The sequence below is a fragment of the Halichoeres trimaculatus genome, unplaced genomic scaffold (genome assembly GCF_033239565.1).
Source record: "Halichoeres trimaculatus isolate MK-OKI-2021-1 unplaced genomic scaffold, fHalTri1.1 fHalTri1_scaffold_21, whole genome shotgun sequence".
In the NCBI taxonomy this organism is placed as follows: Eukaryota; Metazoa; Chordata; class Actinopteri; order Labriformes; family Labridae; genus Halichoeres; species Halichoeres trimaculatus.
Window position 1 is genome coordinate 6238872 of NW_027437199.1, and position 17184 is coordinate 6256055.

The 17184-nt window shown below is 43.4% G+C and overlaps 1 protein-coding gene across 1 annotated transcript; it reads right to left on the minus strand.

The window, feature by feature from the left end:
* Positions 1-107: 107 nt before the first annotated feature.
* Positions 108-10218, minus strand: LOC141810679 (sortilin). Its single transcript, XM_074698434.1, has 22 exons — positions 10177-10218; positions 9952-10107; positions 8700-8762; positions 8525-8601; positions 8299-8395; positions 7680-7847; positions 7455-7528; positions 7302-7348; positions 7071-7207; positions 6907-6990; positions 4976-5036; positions 3548-3700; positions 3375-3472; positions 2068-2167; positions 1798-1972; positions 1483-1676; positions 1217-1409; positions 1027-1143; positions 803-947; positions 613-719; positions 416-533; positions 108-321 (listed from the first exon to the last, which is right to left on the minus strand). Exons 1-22 carry the CDS (start codon positions 10216-10218, stop codon positions 307-309), a joined length of 2421 nt encoding a protein of 806 aa, XP_074554535.1. The 3' UTR covers positions 108-306.
* Between the last annotated feature and the right edge of the window lie 6966 nt (positions 10219-17184).

Genomic DNA, 17184 nt, shown 5'->3' on the forward strand with positions numbered 1-17184 from the left:
CAGCTGTAAGAACTTTATTGTGTATTTAAAAGTATAAAATCTTATTTTAACTTACAATAATCACACTTTGCAGGAGCAGGCTGTTTTTTAAAATGAAATGCATGTTTTCTGGTACAACACAGACAAGAGTTAGAATAAAAAAACACTGTACAAATCACAGAGCAAAGTAAAGCAATGACAAAAAGTTAGCTCAATAAATTAAAGTGATCTGTTGATTCAAAGTCTCAAGAAGACAGTTCCCAGAAAATATCTGGGTTCAGCTTAACAAATGTTTTGATCACTGCCGGTGTTGAATGATGATATTTGTCATGGGAGAAGATCCTGTGTAGACAAAAAGAGAGAAATTAAAAGAAAAAGTCAAACAGGCTGAAATATTTTGTAAACTCAAAGGAAAAATGTTTTAAAAACCTCTCACGTCATCTGAGTCAGGCTGGCAGGTGGTGCCGTTGCTGCTGGCGGCGCTTTGAAGATCTGTAGTGACGCTGTTTTCATCGTCCTGAATCTGCAGGTTGGAGAAACGGTACACAGGAGCCCTGCAGGTGGAGACATCACACCATAACTATCAGATATCTTCAGAGTGACTGTGTGAGCGTGCAGCAGCGTGGAGCTCACCCGTGTCTGTACACCACTCTCCTCACAGCGATGACAGCGGAGGCGATGGCGAGCAGGACGATGGCGCCTGCTCCTGAACACACCAGAATCAACACCAGCCGCTCACGCTAGGAAATAAATCAGATAAATTTTAAAAGTTGAACATTTAAGGTTCAAGAAAAAGCACAGGTCAGGTCGTTGATCTACCCACTGGTGTGTCAAAGTGTGAGACTGGAGACGAAGACCTTGCAGGTGGACCTGGGCTTGGTTTGACTCCACATGGTCTGATGACAGTCTGCACAGCGAGCTGAGGAGAAAACCCCCCCTCACACCTGTCACTGGGCACCTTTCGATACCTACAAACAGAAGACAGGTGTGAGTTTGACGTGCAGAAGCATTTTTCCTGTGGTTTTGAATAATTGTGCAGTTTTTCACCCCGCTGTGAGCAGCTCGTCCTCCTCCCCGTTCAGACACAGCTCCAGGGTTTTGTTGGGGTTGCTGGACTGTCTCACACACTCTGAGGTGTTCTCATGTTGGTAGTAGCCGTAGTCGCTGTAGGACAGGACAGGTAAGTGATGGCGTACGTGTCTCAGAGCGCCATCAGGTGAATGATAAAGACACGTACCATAAGAAATCCTCTCTGGTGCACAAACAGGAGCTCTGCGTTTTCCTCACCGTGAAGCTTTTCCCGTTTCTGCACACGGACTCTTTCTTCAACCTCCTGTATGTCTCTTTCACTCCCAGCACGCAGCCGTTCCTCTCCTCGTCTCCGCCGGCTGTGGAGTGAGCCAGCCACTCCTCGTAGTCCTGTTTGTCACCTGAAGACGAGACCGTCATCAGACCAAACAGAGACAGGTGTTTGAGGGTTGAAGATTCAGAGTCCTGTCTTACACTCTCTGGTGATGAGGCTCTGGAAGTCGATGGTCACGGCGACCCACATGGGCTGGTCGTCCTCCTCAGGTCTGAAGCCCCACACGCTCACGTTCATGGCTTTGGTTCCCGGCTCAGACGCCAGCCCCGCAAAGAAGAACGCCTGCTCGGTGAAGTTATACGACTTCCAGCACTGACCCTCGTCTGTGGAAAACCTGAAGAGAAGAAGTGTGTGATTGTTCAGATCAGGGAGGCCCCAAACCTGTGTGTGTGTGTGTGTGTGTGAGTGTGAGTGTGAGTGTGAGTGTGAGTGTGTGTTGAAGTGTCCCTCAGTACTTGATGGTCTTGACTTGTCCTCCATGCTGGGCTTCCACAGCCACAATCAGACCTCCAGAGTCCAGGATGCTGTAGTGATGCGTCCCCCTCAGAGTCCCCCTCCAGGTGTAACCTCCGTCTGAGGACACGAACACGTCCGGATGCTGTGACGAGGACAGAGAATCACCGACTGTTCCTGTGGAGCAAAAATCCATCAGATTAACGACGAAGGAGGTAAAACCTGAGGTTCAGACTCAGAGAGTGTTAGCGTAAGAATCAGAGACGAGTTACCGTGTGCGATCACCAAACCCACCGCCGTGGGCTCAGACAGAGCCAGCATGGGGACGATTCGGTTGTTGCGGCTGTGCTCTCCGTGAATGTGAAGGTTACACTGACAGAGAAAAACTGATTAAAAGTGGAGAATTAACTTTATTAAACACAGAAATACACTCACCGTCCACTTTATCAGGCACACCTGTCCAACTGCTCGTTAATGCACATTTCTAATCAGCCAATCACAAGGCAGCATATAGACATGGTCAAGGCGATCTGCTGCAGTTCAAAGCGAGCATCAGAATGGGGAAGAAAGGTGATTTAAGAGACTTTGAACGTGGCATGGTTGTTGGTCTGAGTATTTCAGAAATATCCAAAAAGAGAAAATATCCAGTGAGCAGCAGTTCTGTGGGAGAAAATGCCTTGTTGATGCCAGAGGTCAGAGGAGAATGGACAGACTGGTTGGAGCTGATAGAGAGGCAACAGTAACTCAAATAACCACTGGTTACAACCGAGGTCTGCAGAAGAGCATCTCTGAACACACAACACGTCCAACCTTGAGGCAGATGGGCTACAGCAGCAGAAGACCACACCGGGTGACCCTCCTGTCAGCTAAGACCAGGAAACTGAGGCTACAATTCACACAGCAACACCAAAACTGGACAATAGAAGATTGGAAAAACGTTGCCTGGTCTGATGAGTCTGGATTTCTGCTCCACATTCAGATGGTAGGGTCAGAATTTGGCCTCAACAACATGAAAGCATGGATCCATCCTGCCTTGTATCAACGGTTCAGGCTGCTGCTGCTGGTGTAACGGTGTGGGGGATATTTTCTTGGCTCACTTTGGGCCCTTAGTACCAACTGAGCATGGTTTAAAGTCCACAGCCTACCTGAGTATTGTTGCTGACCATGTCCATCCCTTTATGAGCACAGTGTACCCATCTTCTGATGGCTACTTCCAGCAGGATAACGCTCCATGTCATAAAGCTGGAATCATCTCAGACTGCTTTCTTCAACATGACAATGAGTTCCCTGTACTCAAATGTCCTCCACAGTCCCCAGATCTCAATCCAATAGAGCACCTTTGGGATGTGGTGGAACGGGAGATTCTCATCATGGATGTTCAGCCGACAAATCTGCAGCAACTGTGTGATGCTATCATGTCAATATGGACCAAACTCTCTGAGGAATGTTTCCAGGACCTTGTTGAATCTATGCCACCAAGGATTAAGGCAGTTCTGAAGGCAAAAGGGGGTCCAACCTGGTACTAGCAAGGTGTACCTAATAAAGTGGCCGGTGAGTGTATCTGTAACATGAAACCTACCTTCTTAACCTGCTTCCCACACTCCACATTGTCCGGTTTACTGAGCTGCCTCCACGTTCCTCCTCTGTTAAAGGAAATCACTGATCTGATCCGACCGTCTGGAGCAAACACAGAGGAAACCCTGATGAGTGATTTATTCATCATTTCAACACTCAGAGGTGTAAAGAACTCACCTTCATCCAGCCTGTTGGTGAGGTAGACTCCTCTCAGAGAGGTGATGTTGGTGAAGTCGCTCTTTCTCTGCCCGTCAAACAGGTGGCGCTCCAGGGACTTAGAGAACAGGATGCCGCGGTCGTCTGATGTATACATGGTCCCGAAGTAAGTGTCTGAGCAGAGATGGAGCAGGATTCATTTTTTTTTACCTGAGATTTTTTAAGAGACTCTGGCGTCATTTTTTGTCTTTGAGCGTTTTAATAGTGCACCCCATGTACAGAAGTTAGCTACTCTCGCCTTTATTTCCTGTTTTGAGGTTATGTTTTTGGGAGAGTTTGTCTGTTTGTCTGTGAACAACATAACTCAAAAAGTAACAAACAGATCTTGATGAAATTTTCAGAAAATGTTCAAAATGGGATAAGGAAGAAGTGGTTCAATTTTGGAAGTGATCCGAATCACCGTCTGGATCCAGGACTTTTTTAAAGGATTCTTTATCATTGTGAGATAGGGCCGTTTTCACCATATGTGTATATAACTCCACCATAAATGGTCAGATTGCTTTGCAAAACAACACAAGACAAGGTCACCATAATTTCTGAAAGATGTTAAAGTACGATCCAGATCCTGGCAATATTCTGGATACTAAGATCTGGAATATGAAATATGTACTGGGTCGTCATAATTTTCAACACCGTCAGGAAACAATTTATCATACAAACCTGCAACTAACACCAAATTGTAGCAGACAGTCTGCTGAAAGGGAGTATAACATTAAAGTAGGACTAAAGTCTCTGATTGCTTTTCTAGTTCTTGTAATAGACATTAAGTGACTGTGGAGGATTATTGCTGTTAACACAAACACACATGAGCTGCAGACAGAGTCAGCGATACCTGGAACAGGTAGCATCAGCATTAAACCACAACAAGACGTCCATCAATCATATTTAAACTGTGGAGCTCACACAAACAGAGCCATGAGGGGCAGGCAGAGGAGCTCTGTGATGGACAGGGTTACAGTTCAGTGTGTGTGTGTGTGTGTGTGTGTGCTCTCGTTACACCCTGATCTTCAGATATGTTTGTCAGATTTTGCAGAGTAAACTAAATCTCCTCTCTCCTCCCAGCAGCAGATAAAGCCTCCGTATCTGCTCCGCTCATCGAAGGAGCTGAAACGTCCACCAGAGAAATATTAGACAGAGGTGAAGGAGAGAAAAGAGGACAAGAAGGGGGGAGAGAAGGAGAGAAACCTCCCCGATAGGGGGAGAGGAGGGACAGAGAAGAAAAGGAGTGTGTGCACAAACACACACTCACCACGATGGAACGATTCGTCAGCAGCAGAGAACTCGTGAAACCAGTCGAGCCTTCAGCGTCCAGCTTTCCATCACAACAAAAGAGCTGAGAGTTGATCGTGTGTGTGTATATGTGTGTGTGTGTGGTTAGGTGTGTGTTACCTCCAGGGTTGTCCACATGCATGAAGAGCATTTCTACATCTCCGTCCAGGATGGAGTAAAACTGCAGACACACACACACGCAAACACACACACACATAGGAGGGTGATGTGGGTGAGAAAAACTGCCGGTGAAATGAAAAACTTTGTGATGACTAATTTAATCTTTGAAATAATCCTCATCTAATCGCCGTGAGAGAGAAAGTGTGTGTTTGTGCTGTCAACAACAAACAGAGGGTGTGTGAAACAGATGTGTGTGTGTTTTATCAGAAATGTGAGTGTGTTGGAAAAGTCTCCATCAGTGTTTTTAATTCTAAAAAATTCAACCATAAGGAAATACTGCCCCAGTTTGTGTGTTTATGTCCTGTCTACAAGACAACAAGTCTGCCAGAGGCGGGTCTGTAAGAAAAGAGTCTGATAAAGAAGAATCTGTTAGAGAAGAGTCAATAAGGAAAGAGTCAGTAAGAGAAGAGTATGCCAAAGAAGAGTCTGTTATAGACAAATCTTTAAAAGAAGGGTCAGTGAGAGAGGAGTCTGTAAAAGAAGAGTCTGATAGAGAAGAGTCAGGACGAAAAAAGTCTGTAGGAGAAAAATCTGTTAGAGAAGACTCAATAAGAGAAGAGTCAGTAAGAGAAGAATATGCCAAAGAAGAGTCTGTTATAGAAGAGTCTTTAAAAGAAGAGTCAGTGAGAGAGGAGTCTGCAAAAGAAGAGTTTGTTAGAGAAGAGTCAGTAAGAGAAGAGTCAGGAAGAAAAAAGTCTGTAAGAGAAAAGTCTGTTGGAGAAGAGTCATTAAGAGAAGAGTCTGCGAAAGAAAAGTCTGCCATTGAAGACTCTGTAAGAGAAGAGTCTGTAAGAATAGAGTCTGTTAGAAAAGAGTCTGCAAAGGAGAATCTGTTGGAGAAGAGTCAATAAGAGAAAAACTATAAGAGAAGAGTCACTAAGAGAAGAGTCTGTAACAGAAGAGTTTGTTAGAGAAGAGTGGGTAAGAGAAGAATCCGGCGAAGGAGAATTTGTTAGAGAAGAGTCAATAAGAGAAGAGTCAGTAAGAGAAGAGTCAGTAAGAGAAGAGTCAGTAAGAGAAGAGTCTGCCAAAGAAGAGTTTGTAAGAAAAGAGTCTGTTAGAGAAGAGTCTGCCAAAGGAAAATCTGTTGGAGAAGAGTCAATAAGAGAAGAGTCAGTACAAGAGGAGTCAGTAAGAGAAGAGTCTGCCAAAGAAGAGTCTGCCAAAGAAGAGTCTGTAAGAAAAGAGTCAGTGAGAGATGGGTCTGCAAGAGAAGAGTTTGTTAGAGAAGAGTCTGTAAGAGAAGAGTTTGTAAGAGAAGATTCGGTGAGCGAAGTGTCTGCCACTGAAGAGTCTGTTAGAGAAGAGTCAGTGAGAGAAGAGTCTGTTGGAGAAGAATCGGCAAGAGCGAGTCTGTAAAAAAAGAATCTGTTAGAAAAAAGTCAGTAAGAGAAGAGTCTATGAGAAAAGAATCAATTAAGGAAGAGTCAGTCAGAGAAGAGTCTATGAGAAAAGAGTCGGCAAAAGACAACTCTGTTAGTGAAGAGTTGGTCGGACAAGAGCCCGTAGGAGAAGAGTCTGTAAGAGAAGAGTGTGTGTGAGAAAAGTCTGTTTGAGAAGAGTCAGGAAGAAAAGAGCCTGCCATAAAAGAGTCTGCCTGATAAGACTCTGAGAACGAGGAGTCTGCCGGAGAATAGTCTATAAGAGAGGATGTCTAAAAAAGAAAAGTCCGCCTGAGAAGATTTTATCAGGGAAGAGTCCGAGAAAGAAAAGTTTGCCAAAGAAGAATCTGCCAGAGAAGAGTCTTAAGAAGAATAGTCTGCCTGAGACGAGTCTGTCAGAGAAGAGTGTACAGAAGTAGGGAGTAGGTTTGTAAAGCTTTGGATTATCAAACTGCTGGATGTTGCAGTGAGTGTCTGAATGTTGGTCACCTGCTCGGTGGAGGCAGACGGCAGCAGTGCTTGGCTGAAGGTGTCTCCCTGATCTGATGAGAAGTACATGACACGAGGAGATCTCTGAGGGAGGGAAAGCATCACTGTTCAAACCTTAAACACCTCCACTGAGTCATCCTGAGTGATTCAGTCCTTCATCTCACCGGGTCCTCCATCACAGAGAAGAAGAGGAACGCCCCGATGTACCCGAAGCTGAAGATGTCTTCATGGATGATGGTGAAGGTTTTACCCAGATCTGTCGTCCTCTTCAGAACTAGGTCTCCACGCTCCTCAGCATCAACTGTTCCCACAGGGAGAAGAGGTACTGTAAGATTTCTAAACAACACAATTCATATCTCAACCAGCAGTGTGTCTCCTGCGTTTCAGCTTCCTACCTGCTTCTGTATGGCTAAAGCTGAAGAAGAGATTATTTCCAGCTCCCCTGGTGGAAAGTGGAAGAAAGAATTCACATAAACTTTTTCCATTAGCACTTAGCATGTGCTTTCTGTTAGCTTCAGTGTGTGTTTCAGCTTCCTGTTGATCCTCACCACGAGAAAGAATGCACTCCATCATGAACCTTTGTCCACCTGGCACCAAAGTCCAGAGAGAGCCACAGACCGCCCTGCAGCCAGGAGGGAACAGAGCAAGTGTTTACCTTCACTTTAAGGTGTGTGTGGCTCTGTGTGTGTGTGAGCTCAGGTGATCACACCCAGCACAGCAAGAAATGTTCAAACTGAGGATAAAAAGGTGAAAAAACTCAGACTGTGACGCACATCGATGCTAAGGGCCACGAGGTAGTCGGGGTTCAGGTCATGGTACGTGATTGGCTGAACCAAGTGGAAGGGGAGCTGGATGAACCTGAAGGTGGCGCCGGCGTCAGTGGAGGTGAAGATGATCCCGCCTTGGTGGTCCACGACAGGAATGTCTGCTGTCAGGATCACCTGAAGGGAGGAAGATCAAAACATGTTAAAGCTACTGTGAGGAACTCTCAGCCTGTGACAGCTTTGGCGCCCCCTGTGGACAGAACAATACCTCATCTATTTTAATGATTTTACCCTGTGTGTGTGTGTGTGTGTGTGTGTGTGTGTGTGTGTGTGTGTGTGTGTGTGTGTGTGTGTGTGTGTTTCAGTCTTTACAAGTCAGGACTCTTAGTCATCAAGAATCTTTGCTGTAGAAATTATGAAGAATTTTTTTTTTTGAGTCCTTACAGGAGCTTTACAGTCAAGTTCATGTCCGTTTTTCTGTTTCCTGTTCACCATCTTCGCACATTGGCCACAGTGCAGAGTGAAAACAGTTTATGAAGAGTGAGATGACCTCACACTTCTTTAAGAAACAACACCTCACACATTCTAACACCTCAAACAGCAAACACTCGGACACACTGGTACTTACCGAGCTCCCCGGGCCAACGCTGACCCCAAACTCCTCCTTGATGAAGGTGTGGTTGATCCGGTCGGAGATGTCATGGAAGGATTTTGCATAATCAGTACTGAGTCAGAAAAAAAGTAAGAATTAACCGCAGATTAGAGGTATGTAATCATTTTTCATGCCTGTGCAGGGGTGTGTCCAAAGGGGGGAACAGGGGTGGTGCCACCCCCAGAAGAATCTTCAAACTGACCTGCGGTAAAGCCGTGAGGAGCCTCCCTCAATGAAGGAGTCTATGGGAGCGCTGAATGTGGACAGAACCAGGACGACCTGAGAACCGAAGAAATTAGGTCGAAACACAAGTAGAAATTAAATATATTCACATCTGTTTGTCTGAGCTGTGAGGAGGCTGTTTTTAGGATACTCACTCCTGTACCATCGCCCACCCAGGTGAGGATGACGTAAGAGCCGTCATCACCGTTGAAGCCTGTCTGAGAGAGGAGTTCACAACAGTTAGACTTTCACTGAATGAGCCTGTTACACTGCAAAAAATGAAATCTTACCAGGTGTTTTTGTCTTATTTTCAGTAAAAATGTCTTTTTAGACTTAATATGACCCACATTCATTTGACCACTCCCGAAAAGTGTCTTATTTCAAGCGAGTTAAAGACAAATAATGAGGTCTGAATTGCTTGAAAGTAGGGATGTCTCAATCCTGATCCGGAGTATCAGATCAAGCTGATTTTGACAATTTTCAAAGTATCAGTGATTGGGACTTCTTAGCCGATCCACTCAACCGATCATTCATGTTAGCCGTCATAAAATAGCTGCAGACACAAACGCGTCAGTAAAACCAAGAAAGAAATTAGCGAGCAAACCTGTCGTTTTCTGCAAATGTTCTGAGAAGACATGAAATTGAAAGGATGTTGATTAAATTCCCCCATCTTCTGTGTCATGTTGACACGTTTCGAGCTTTTTATGTGATACATTCAGGTACCCTCGGAAATTTGAGAATCTGTCATTACCCCAGTGTTTTCAGTTTTTGGATTGGACAAATGGCTTGTAAATGCCAGTCATTTAAAAATAACTGGCATTTTGATCCCGCCGACGGGTTTGGGATCCAGAGGGTTTTAATTTCAAAACTAGTTAGACTAAGACTAAATAAGCTTTAACTTTTTATTTTTTAATATTAATTATTGTTAAAACACAAAACAATAAAACAGTGCTGCTTCACTTTCTCACTCCTTCTGCAAAGTTTATCTCCAATACCCCCCCCAAAAAAACAGACCAGGACCTGGGATTGGTCAAAACTCAATATTAAATAATAGGGATCAGGGGCCAAAAAATGCTGATCGAGACATCTCTACTTGAAACATTTTTCTGGACTGGTCAGTTGAATGTGGCTCAAATTAAGACTAAAAAGAAACTTTCTACTGAAAATAAGACAAAAACACTTCGTAAGATTACAGTGTTGAGCTGTTAACAAAGGTGTTAAACACAAACATGAGCGTAACTCCACCTTCAGGTGTGCACAGGTGTTTGAATGTGGCTGTAATAAAAATTTAAGTCCCAGTCTTGAATCTGAAGCCCCCCTCCACCATCTCCCCCTGAAATGACTCTTGGTGTTCAGGTGTTCTTTGTTTCCTGAACAAAACTCCACCTGATCCCAAACACACCTCACCTCGTGCGTGTTGTCATCCAGGACTTTGTGCTCAGCTGGGGTCAAGGGGGTCTTGCAGGAAGAGAAGGGGGGTCCCTGCGATGGTTTGGGGGTTCCTGAGGAGCTGCTGGTCTCTCTTCTTGGACGCGCACGCGCTCCTCCCTGATTCCCATCCTGCTGAGTCCGATGGAAAGTCAGCGTCCTCCCCCCGCGGCTCCTGTTGCCTTCAGCACCGTGAAGGAGGACGCAGAGTCCACCCAAGACCACCACCAACAACCTCCAGATCATAGTCCGACACAGTACGGAGACTCTCCCTGAGAATCTGAGCGCAGAGCTCGAGGTTTCCGCCGATACTGCCTCGGTTGTTGGAGTGAAGTGGGGGTGGGACGCGCTCGGACGGGTCATTAACATGAAAAGTGCTGCGTCCTCCAGCTGCAGGTGTTTCTGCCCGCATGCAGGTGGCCCGAGCTGCTGGGAGGATTTAGATTTCACCTGGATTTGATGGAAACGCAGGTTGTCATCAGAGACAGAGGCGGAAAAAAGGATCCAGTATCAGAGAGGTCAGCGCATGAGACGTTTCTGATCAGAGAAAGAAAAATATAGAAGGGAAGTTCTAACTGTTCCTCCTTTCAGTCAGAGGTGGAACAACAAGGCGCGGGAGGGCGTCATCTGAGCCACAACACCGCTTCTGAGTGAATAAACTGTGCGCTTTTACGCATGACAAAATCAAGTTGAACAGCATCTTGTCTTCTTTATAAAATGTTGTGGGGGAAAAATTAAATCATCTCTTTTCTTTTTCAATTCCATCTCTGAAAAAAATCGACTCTTTTTCGGAGGGTTTCCAAATGGATCTGAGTAAGATTTGCGCTTTTACGCACGACATGAATCTGAAAAACACCTGTGGAGCTGCCCGTCAACTTAATATGAGAGTGTCGAGTTTGAGACGTGTCACTCTTGAAGAAAAAGTCAAAGTGAGTTTGGATCGCACGTCAGAAACTTTTTTTCTCCTATAACACAGTTTCAAAATGATGCGTATGAGCTTGTAGTTGGTTCAGCTGAGCGCAAGAGGGCGACACATAATCGTGTTTTATTCTTTCATCTTGTTTCTTTTTGGGACAGGTGCCAAAAGAAGTGTCTGTGAACGCTTTTACGCACAACATAAGTCTGTTTTCTGCTCTACAGACCTAAATAAAACATGTTGTTGCCATAGCTTAACACAAGAGGGCGACACATCCTCATGTACAATGTTTCTGCTTCACTGAAGTACTGTCTTTACGGGAAGCTCCTGGATGGGTTTGGAGTTTTTACGCAGGACGAAAATACATTTATTATTCCCAAAGGAGAGACTGTTTCAGGCACAAAACGATCAGGTTTTTGGCGCTGGAGTGTGGGAACTCCATTTTACAGAAACATCCATTCTGCACAAGCTTTTGTTTTGAGATGAAGGAATGATGCAGGAGAGTAAATAAACTTTTATTTGTTTAATCAGAGTTGAGAAGAAGGTTGAGGTGGACACTGGATTTAAGAAGCCACCTCTGTCCCTCCAAACTGGAACACAGCTCCACTTTAATCTCATCCAGATGTTTTTCTTCTGGAGGGTCACAGGGATCAAATCAGGAGACATCAGCATGTCATTACATCTCTGTGGTTGTTGTAGTTTATCCCTGAGGTGAACACAAACCACACTATGAGAAACCAGGTCAGAGGGAACGAGTCAGAACTCAGCGAGAACATCAAGTCTCATCTCTTGTCATGACTCACTCCAGTGGCTCAGCCCTCTTTGTGTGTGTAGGTGTGTGGACATGCTTTAACTCTCTGATGTGCTGAATATTTTGGAAACATGCTGGCCAAACTTCCCCACAATCTCAGCCAAAGAAACATGTCCAACAGAAAGAAGGTAACGAGGGATTAAATGTTTCTCCGCTGAATGTTTGGCAGCAGGAGATCAGGTCTCAGACACAGCAGCCTCTGTGGGAATGTCCCGACTGCTCAGAGAAAGCTGCTTCATGGTTTGGAAAGCTGAAAAGAAAAGCTTTGTTTGGATAATTGAAGTCTGTGCAGCAGGCCAAAGAGACGGAACAGAAACAGACCAGTGGGCCAGGATCTGGAAGAAAAGACTGAAGCGGGTCTGAAAGCTCAAGTCCACAGCAGATCAGTTTCCTGTGTGGGTCTGAAGCAGATTCTCTCAGTTTTGGAGAGTTCAGTGACCTGTGTGTTAGTGTTCGATACGTTTCCTCCCCTACTCTCATAATACACAGCATACACACCCTTTTTTAAAACATCAAATAACTGATTCAGATGAAACTTTTTTAAATGAACACTAACCTAAATCTACATGAAAATAGCAAACTCTAGATTTATGACCTATACTGAAGCCAGCCTGGAGGGGGAGCTCTATATGTTTTGGCGTCACTGGAGTCTAAAGAGGACAATCATGAGTAGATATGCCACTGACGTCCTCTCCCAAGTTTCTCGTCATTCGATTTAAGGAGGAAATTCACAGACTGTTGTGCACACAAACAGTCAGCTCTTCAACTCATGACTGATCAGCCTCAGAAGTTTGAAATTGCACAATCATGTTTCACAAAGTGAGAGAAGCGAGTTCAGGTCCTGGACACGTTCAGTACAAAGCACTTCCTGTTTCTTTGTGTGGCTTTCAGCGTCTTGAAACCGTTGGATTAAAGAGTTGTAACCTCAGAGAACAATGACGCTTCAGTCAGTGCTGAACCTGCTGAGCAGGTCGACACAATGAGGATTAAGATAATCAGCTCGAATTTTCAGATGATTGGTTTGTTCATCTGAAAACCTCTGAGGAGTGGCAGAGCAGAATATTTATTATCATAAATATAAATCTATTTTTTTATTTTTGAATCTTGTCTTCTTTTACTGTATTAATATGTTATTTCACTGTTTAAATAGTCTGTATTTAACCAGTTTTCTAAAGTTAGAACTATAAAGACCAATTAAACTTTGACAAATAACACAAACTAATGCTTAATATGACCAAATCTTACTTTAATTTGAAAGTATGCTTAAGTTTTACCATCTCAAAGTTGAAGGAGTCTTTTAATGCAGGAAAGTCTCCCATTCGTTTTAAATGGACTTTTTTTTTTTTCGTTTGGAAAGCCGAATAAATCACATAGTTTAATGATTATAGAGGAGAAAAGTCATTATAGAAGAACTATGTGTTTAAATGCTGAGTCACTTTAACATAATAACTCCTGCTGGATAACATTTCTGGTTGTTATGTTAGAAAAACAAATGATTTTAACTTGATTGAAGGTGTTTTAATCACTGCTAAAGTACAAACCTATGCAAAGAAGTCGTGTAGAGTAACAGTTTAGGCTAAAACTAAGCAGCAACCTCCGGTCTAAGAATATGAGACAATGCGGAAGTGCTAAAATCTGCTGCTTCTCGAGTGTCTGCTTGAGGTTGGCTTTAGAAGTACAGGAAGTCACATACACACCAAGCCAAAAAAGCCATTTTCAAAGCAGAAATTAACCTATTTACAGCCTGGTTCAAAATACGTCTCCTGTCTGAGTCGCTAATTTTACTACCGGCACCCACTGTACAGGGTTTTTTTTTTTTTCTAAATCGGCCGTTCAGAAGATATTAAGACCGCAAGCTCCCCCAATAAGAGGCACAGCTGAGGGTCACGTGACCGACAGGCGCCCTATGGCTGCAGGCGAAGCCCTTGCCACTACCAGTATGGCAGCTAAAGCCGATCTGCTTCATTTTCTGTTTCAGAAACAGACGGGTGACGTCTGCGAGACTACGTCCATGTTTTATACAGTCTATGGCTAAAAACCTGTGTTATTATTCAGAAATACCAATTTTTAAAGGACACTTTCACAATTTGCCGTTAAATTAACAACTCTAATACCTTGGACTGTATCAAGAACTTAAGGGGACAGGCAAATATTACAAAACAAAACCTATAAGAAATAATCCCATTCATTTTTTTAATATAAAATTGACTAAATTATAACTTTAAAGCCTAAATTTACATTTCTATTTCTATAAACGGTTTGCTTTCAGCTGTTTCCGTGCAATCTCGCTGTGAAACACCTTAACCAAATAGTTTCTTGTAATGATTATTACTATTCCAAACAGTTTATTTTTACCAGAGAAGCCATAGATGCGGAGCTCTGATTCATATGAGACTTCCTCTGTGACGCATTGCAAGATGTGGCCGCCATTCTGGTGTTTTTTTGTGAATTTTTGGGTTGAAGTACCCTATGAGTGACAAACGCTCATGAACCCAAGTTTAAAACCTTCCTGAATGTGTTTTCCTCCTTTCTGTTTTGACATTTTGAAGAGTGTTATCAGTTTTTGAGGCTCATTAGGGAGGAGGGGGTTTCCTCAGGTCTTTGATCTGGAAGTGAGTGAGCTCTCCGTAGAACAATAGAGATGACTTTCTTTAGTTTCTGTTTCTAAAAAGAGGCCCCAGTGAATATATTTCTAATATCTCACACCATTTATTCTAATAAAACTAAAAACATACAAAAATATGAAAAAGTGAAAAACACATCCTGACTTTAGTGCAAATATTTGTTCAGTGGAGCTGCAATGTGTTGTAGCTGCTTCAGTGTCTGCCAGCAGGAATCACAGCTGATCAAAACAGGTCTGAGGCTCAAGTCCAGCACTTTCTCAGCACCTGCTCATCCTGTCTCTATAAAGTCCCACAGCGTGTCCATGTCTGTGCCCCTCATGAGTCGATGTCTTTGGTCACAGTGGATCCTCTCCGCTGCTCACCTGAGGGGACCGGTCCCTGAGCGTGCTGCTCCAGCCCCAGAACGTAGTGACGGTCCTGGACGTACATCAGGCCACCAAAAGAGTCTATGATCCCGTAGAAGACGGCGAGGACACTGAGCGCCGTCCCAATGAAGTAGATCTTGAGGACTGCTGCAACCATGGCTCCCAGAGCAGAGGGGGGGACGTCTCTACAGAGAGGAAAAAATTTGTTGGTTGAGTTTAGACAATTTTTAGTTATAATTTACAGTGTTTTAATTTATGCCAGGGCTACTTCAGAGTAAGAGCTGAACAGAAAATATTTCACTTTCAGTCAAACAGATTTTTCTTTCCCTCTAACTTTTTCTTCAATACACAAAAATAAATCTCTGTGTATATAAAAGCTTCTTAATATCCCATCTGTTCATTGTTCATGCTTTCTTGTAAACCTGCCTCCATGTGTCTGTATTTTAGGGAAAACTGACTTTAACTGCAGTGGAGAGGAACCTGAACGCAGCACCAGAGCCGTGATAGGCCACATGGTTTTTGAGGAAGCAAAATATGACAAGACACCACATTAAATCTTCACTTTTTCTGTTTTTCACTCAGTAAAAGAACGAACCAGGAAATAGTCATCGTGGGTAAATCTTACCTGGAGCTCGTAAGATCCGTGGGGAGTCTGTTAGAAGTCCGTGGGGTGTTCTGGAGGAGTCCGTGGGAGTCTGTCCTCCTTGAAGTTGAATCCGATCAGCTGACACAAATCCTCAGATCTGACTCTTAGAGAAACCTTCAGCCAGTTTCTCCTCCTTTAACGTTAAAAAGTCTTCATGTGCACAGACTTACAGTCCCACAGCTGCTCTGTCTGCTGACTGAGCTGCGCATCAAGCTGTTCCTCATTATAATGCGTGATGACGTCAGCACGCAGGCCACTTCCTGACGCTGTAAAGCAGCTTTGCAGCCCGTGGAAGGCGGGATCTTGTTTCTTATTAATTATGCTAGCAAATTTTTCATTCACAAATGCAAATTTAGCAACAAAAAACCCAACGTTTTTTTTTTTTGAAGATGTGGAACAATAAATATAATTATTGAAGAAAATCTGGCGACAAGAAAGCTATCATTGCTTTTCTCAGATTGTTTTTATTTAATGATTTATAATTACAGACCCAACCCCTGGCTTTATTCTGGGTTATTTATGTTTTTTGTATTCTGTTCCTGTAAACTGCACTGTTTACAAAGCGTTTATAACGTTTAAAGAAAAAAAAAAAGCAGGGAAGGTTGTGTTCATTTAACAGAGACTCTACGGTGGCCCTGAGCTGACATGCTTCCACACATGTGACTTATTTTCTCTTACTCTCAGAAAAACAAAGCTGTTTCACAACAATGTGTTTTCAGTTATCTGGCTTATCTTAACAGCTGCCACTTCCTGAATCCAGCTCTGATGAGCTCATCTCCACCGTCTGAAGGAGAACAGCTGTGACGTCTGACTGAGTCACAGAAAAACCCAGACGTCACTTTCGAGGAAGAACTTTCAATGAGTTTTACCACACACACTTTCACACTCCTTTCTAAGTACATGCTGAGACACGCTCTCTGCAAACAGCACGAAACCTGGAGGCTCAGAAAGGAGGAGGCCTGGATCCACGGCCTGGGTGGAAACTTCAGACTCTCACTGTAAAAATCACCATCAGGGGGCTTCTTATCATTCAGTGATTTGACTTTGTTAAAGACTGGAATGAGCTGATGAGAACCAGACCAATGACTGAGTCTGAAAACCACAGACATTTGGCTCAGAGTGTGAAATAATAAAATTACTCACTTGATGTTTTTCCAACAGATGAGATAAAACTGTCGGTTTTGATTCAAGATTAGAAAGAATTTTACAACACAGATGAAGCTTCACTCTGCTGAATTTCCACAGAATTTAATCGTTTTTTTTCTTCAGGGTTTGTCAAGGGGGCAACCTGAGACCTCGAGTCCCTCTCCACTGTCTTTTCTCCTGATCTGTCCACCAGATAAACTCAGATCAAACTCAATCTAGAAGAAATCAAAGAGCTGCTGAGAGACAGGAACTGGAGTAAAGGTGCACAATGAAGAACAGTCAAAGCATGAAGGAGTTTTCTTCATCTTTCGTTAAAGTTATAAGCTGAGGTGATAAAACATGCCTGAAACTTCTATACCTGATCAGGATCAGGAATAACTCTCATGTTTTTGACAGTTTAATACTCTGTTAACAATTTTTAGGATCAGGACTCTTTGAAATAATCTCAGTAGTTGTCTGTTGTGCAGGATAAATTCTGAAGCAGAGTGTAGAAGCTATGAATTAAATAGGGATGCTCGATATTGGATTTTTGCCGAAATCCGATATGCCGATATATCGAAACCCCTTTTGGCCGATACCGATACCAATAATCATAAGTTTGTTTGTTTTTTTCACTGTAAAGAAAGCTAAGTCTACCCTGTACTGGAATTTATATGTTACTCTTATTGTGACGGTCTTATTTGTTTAAGAAACACACATAAAAC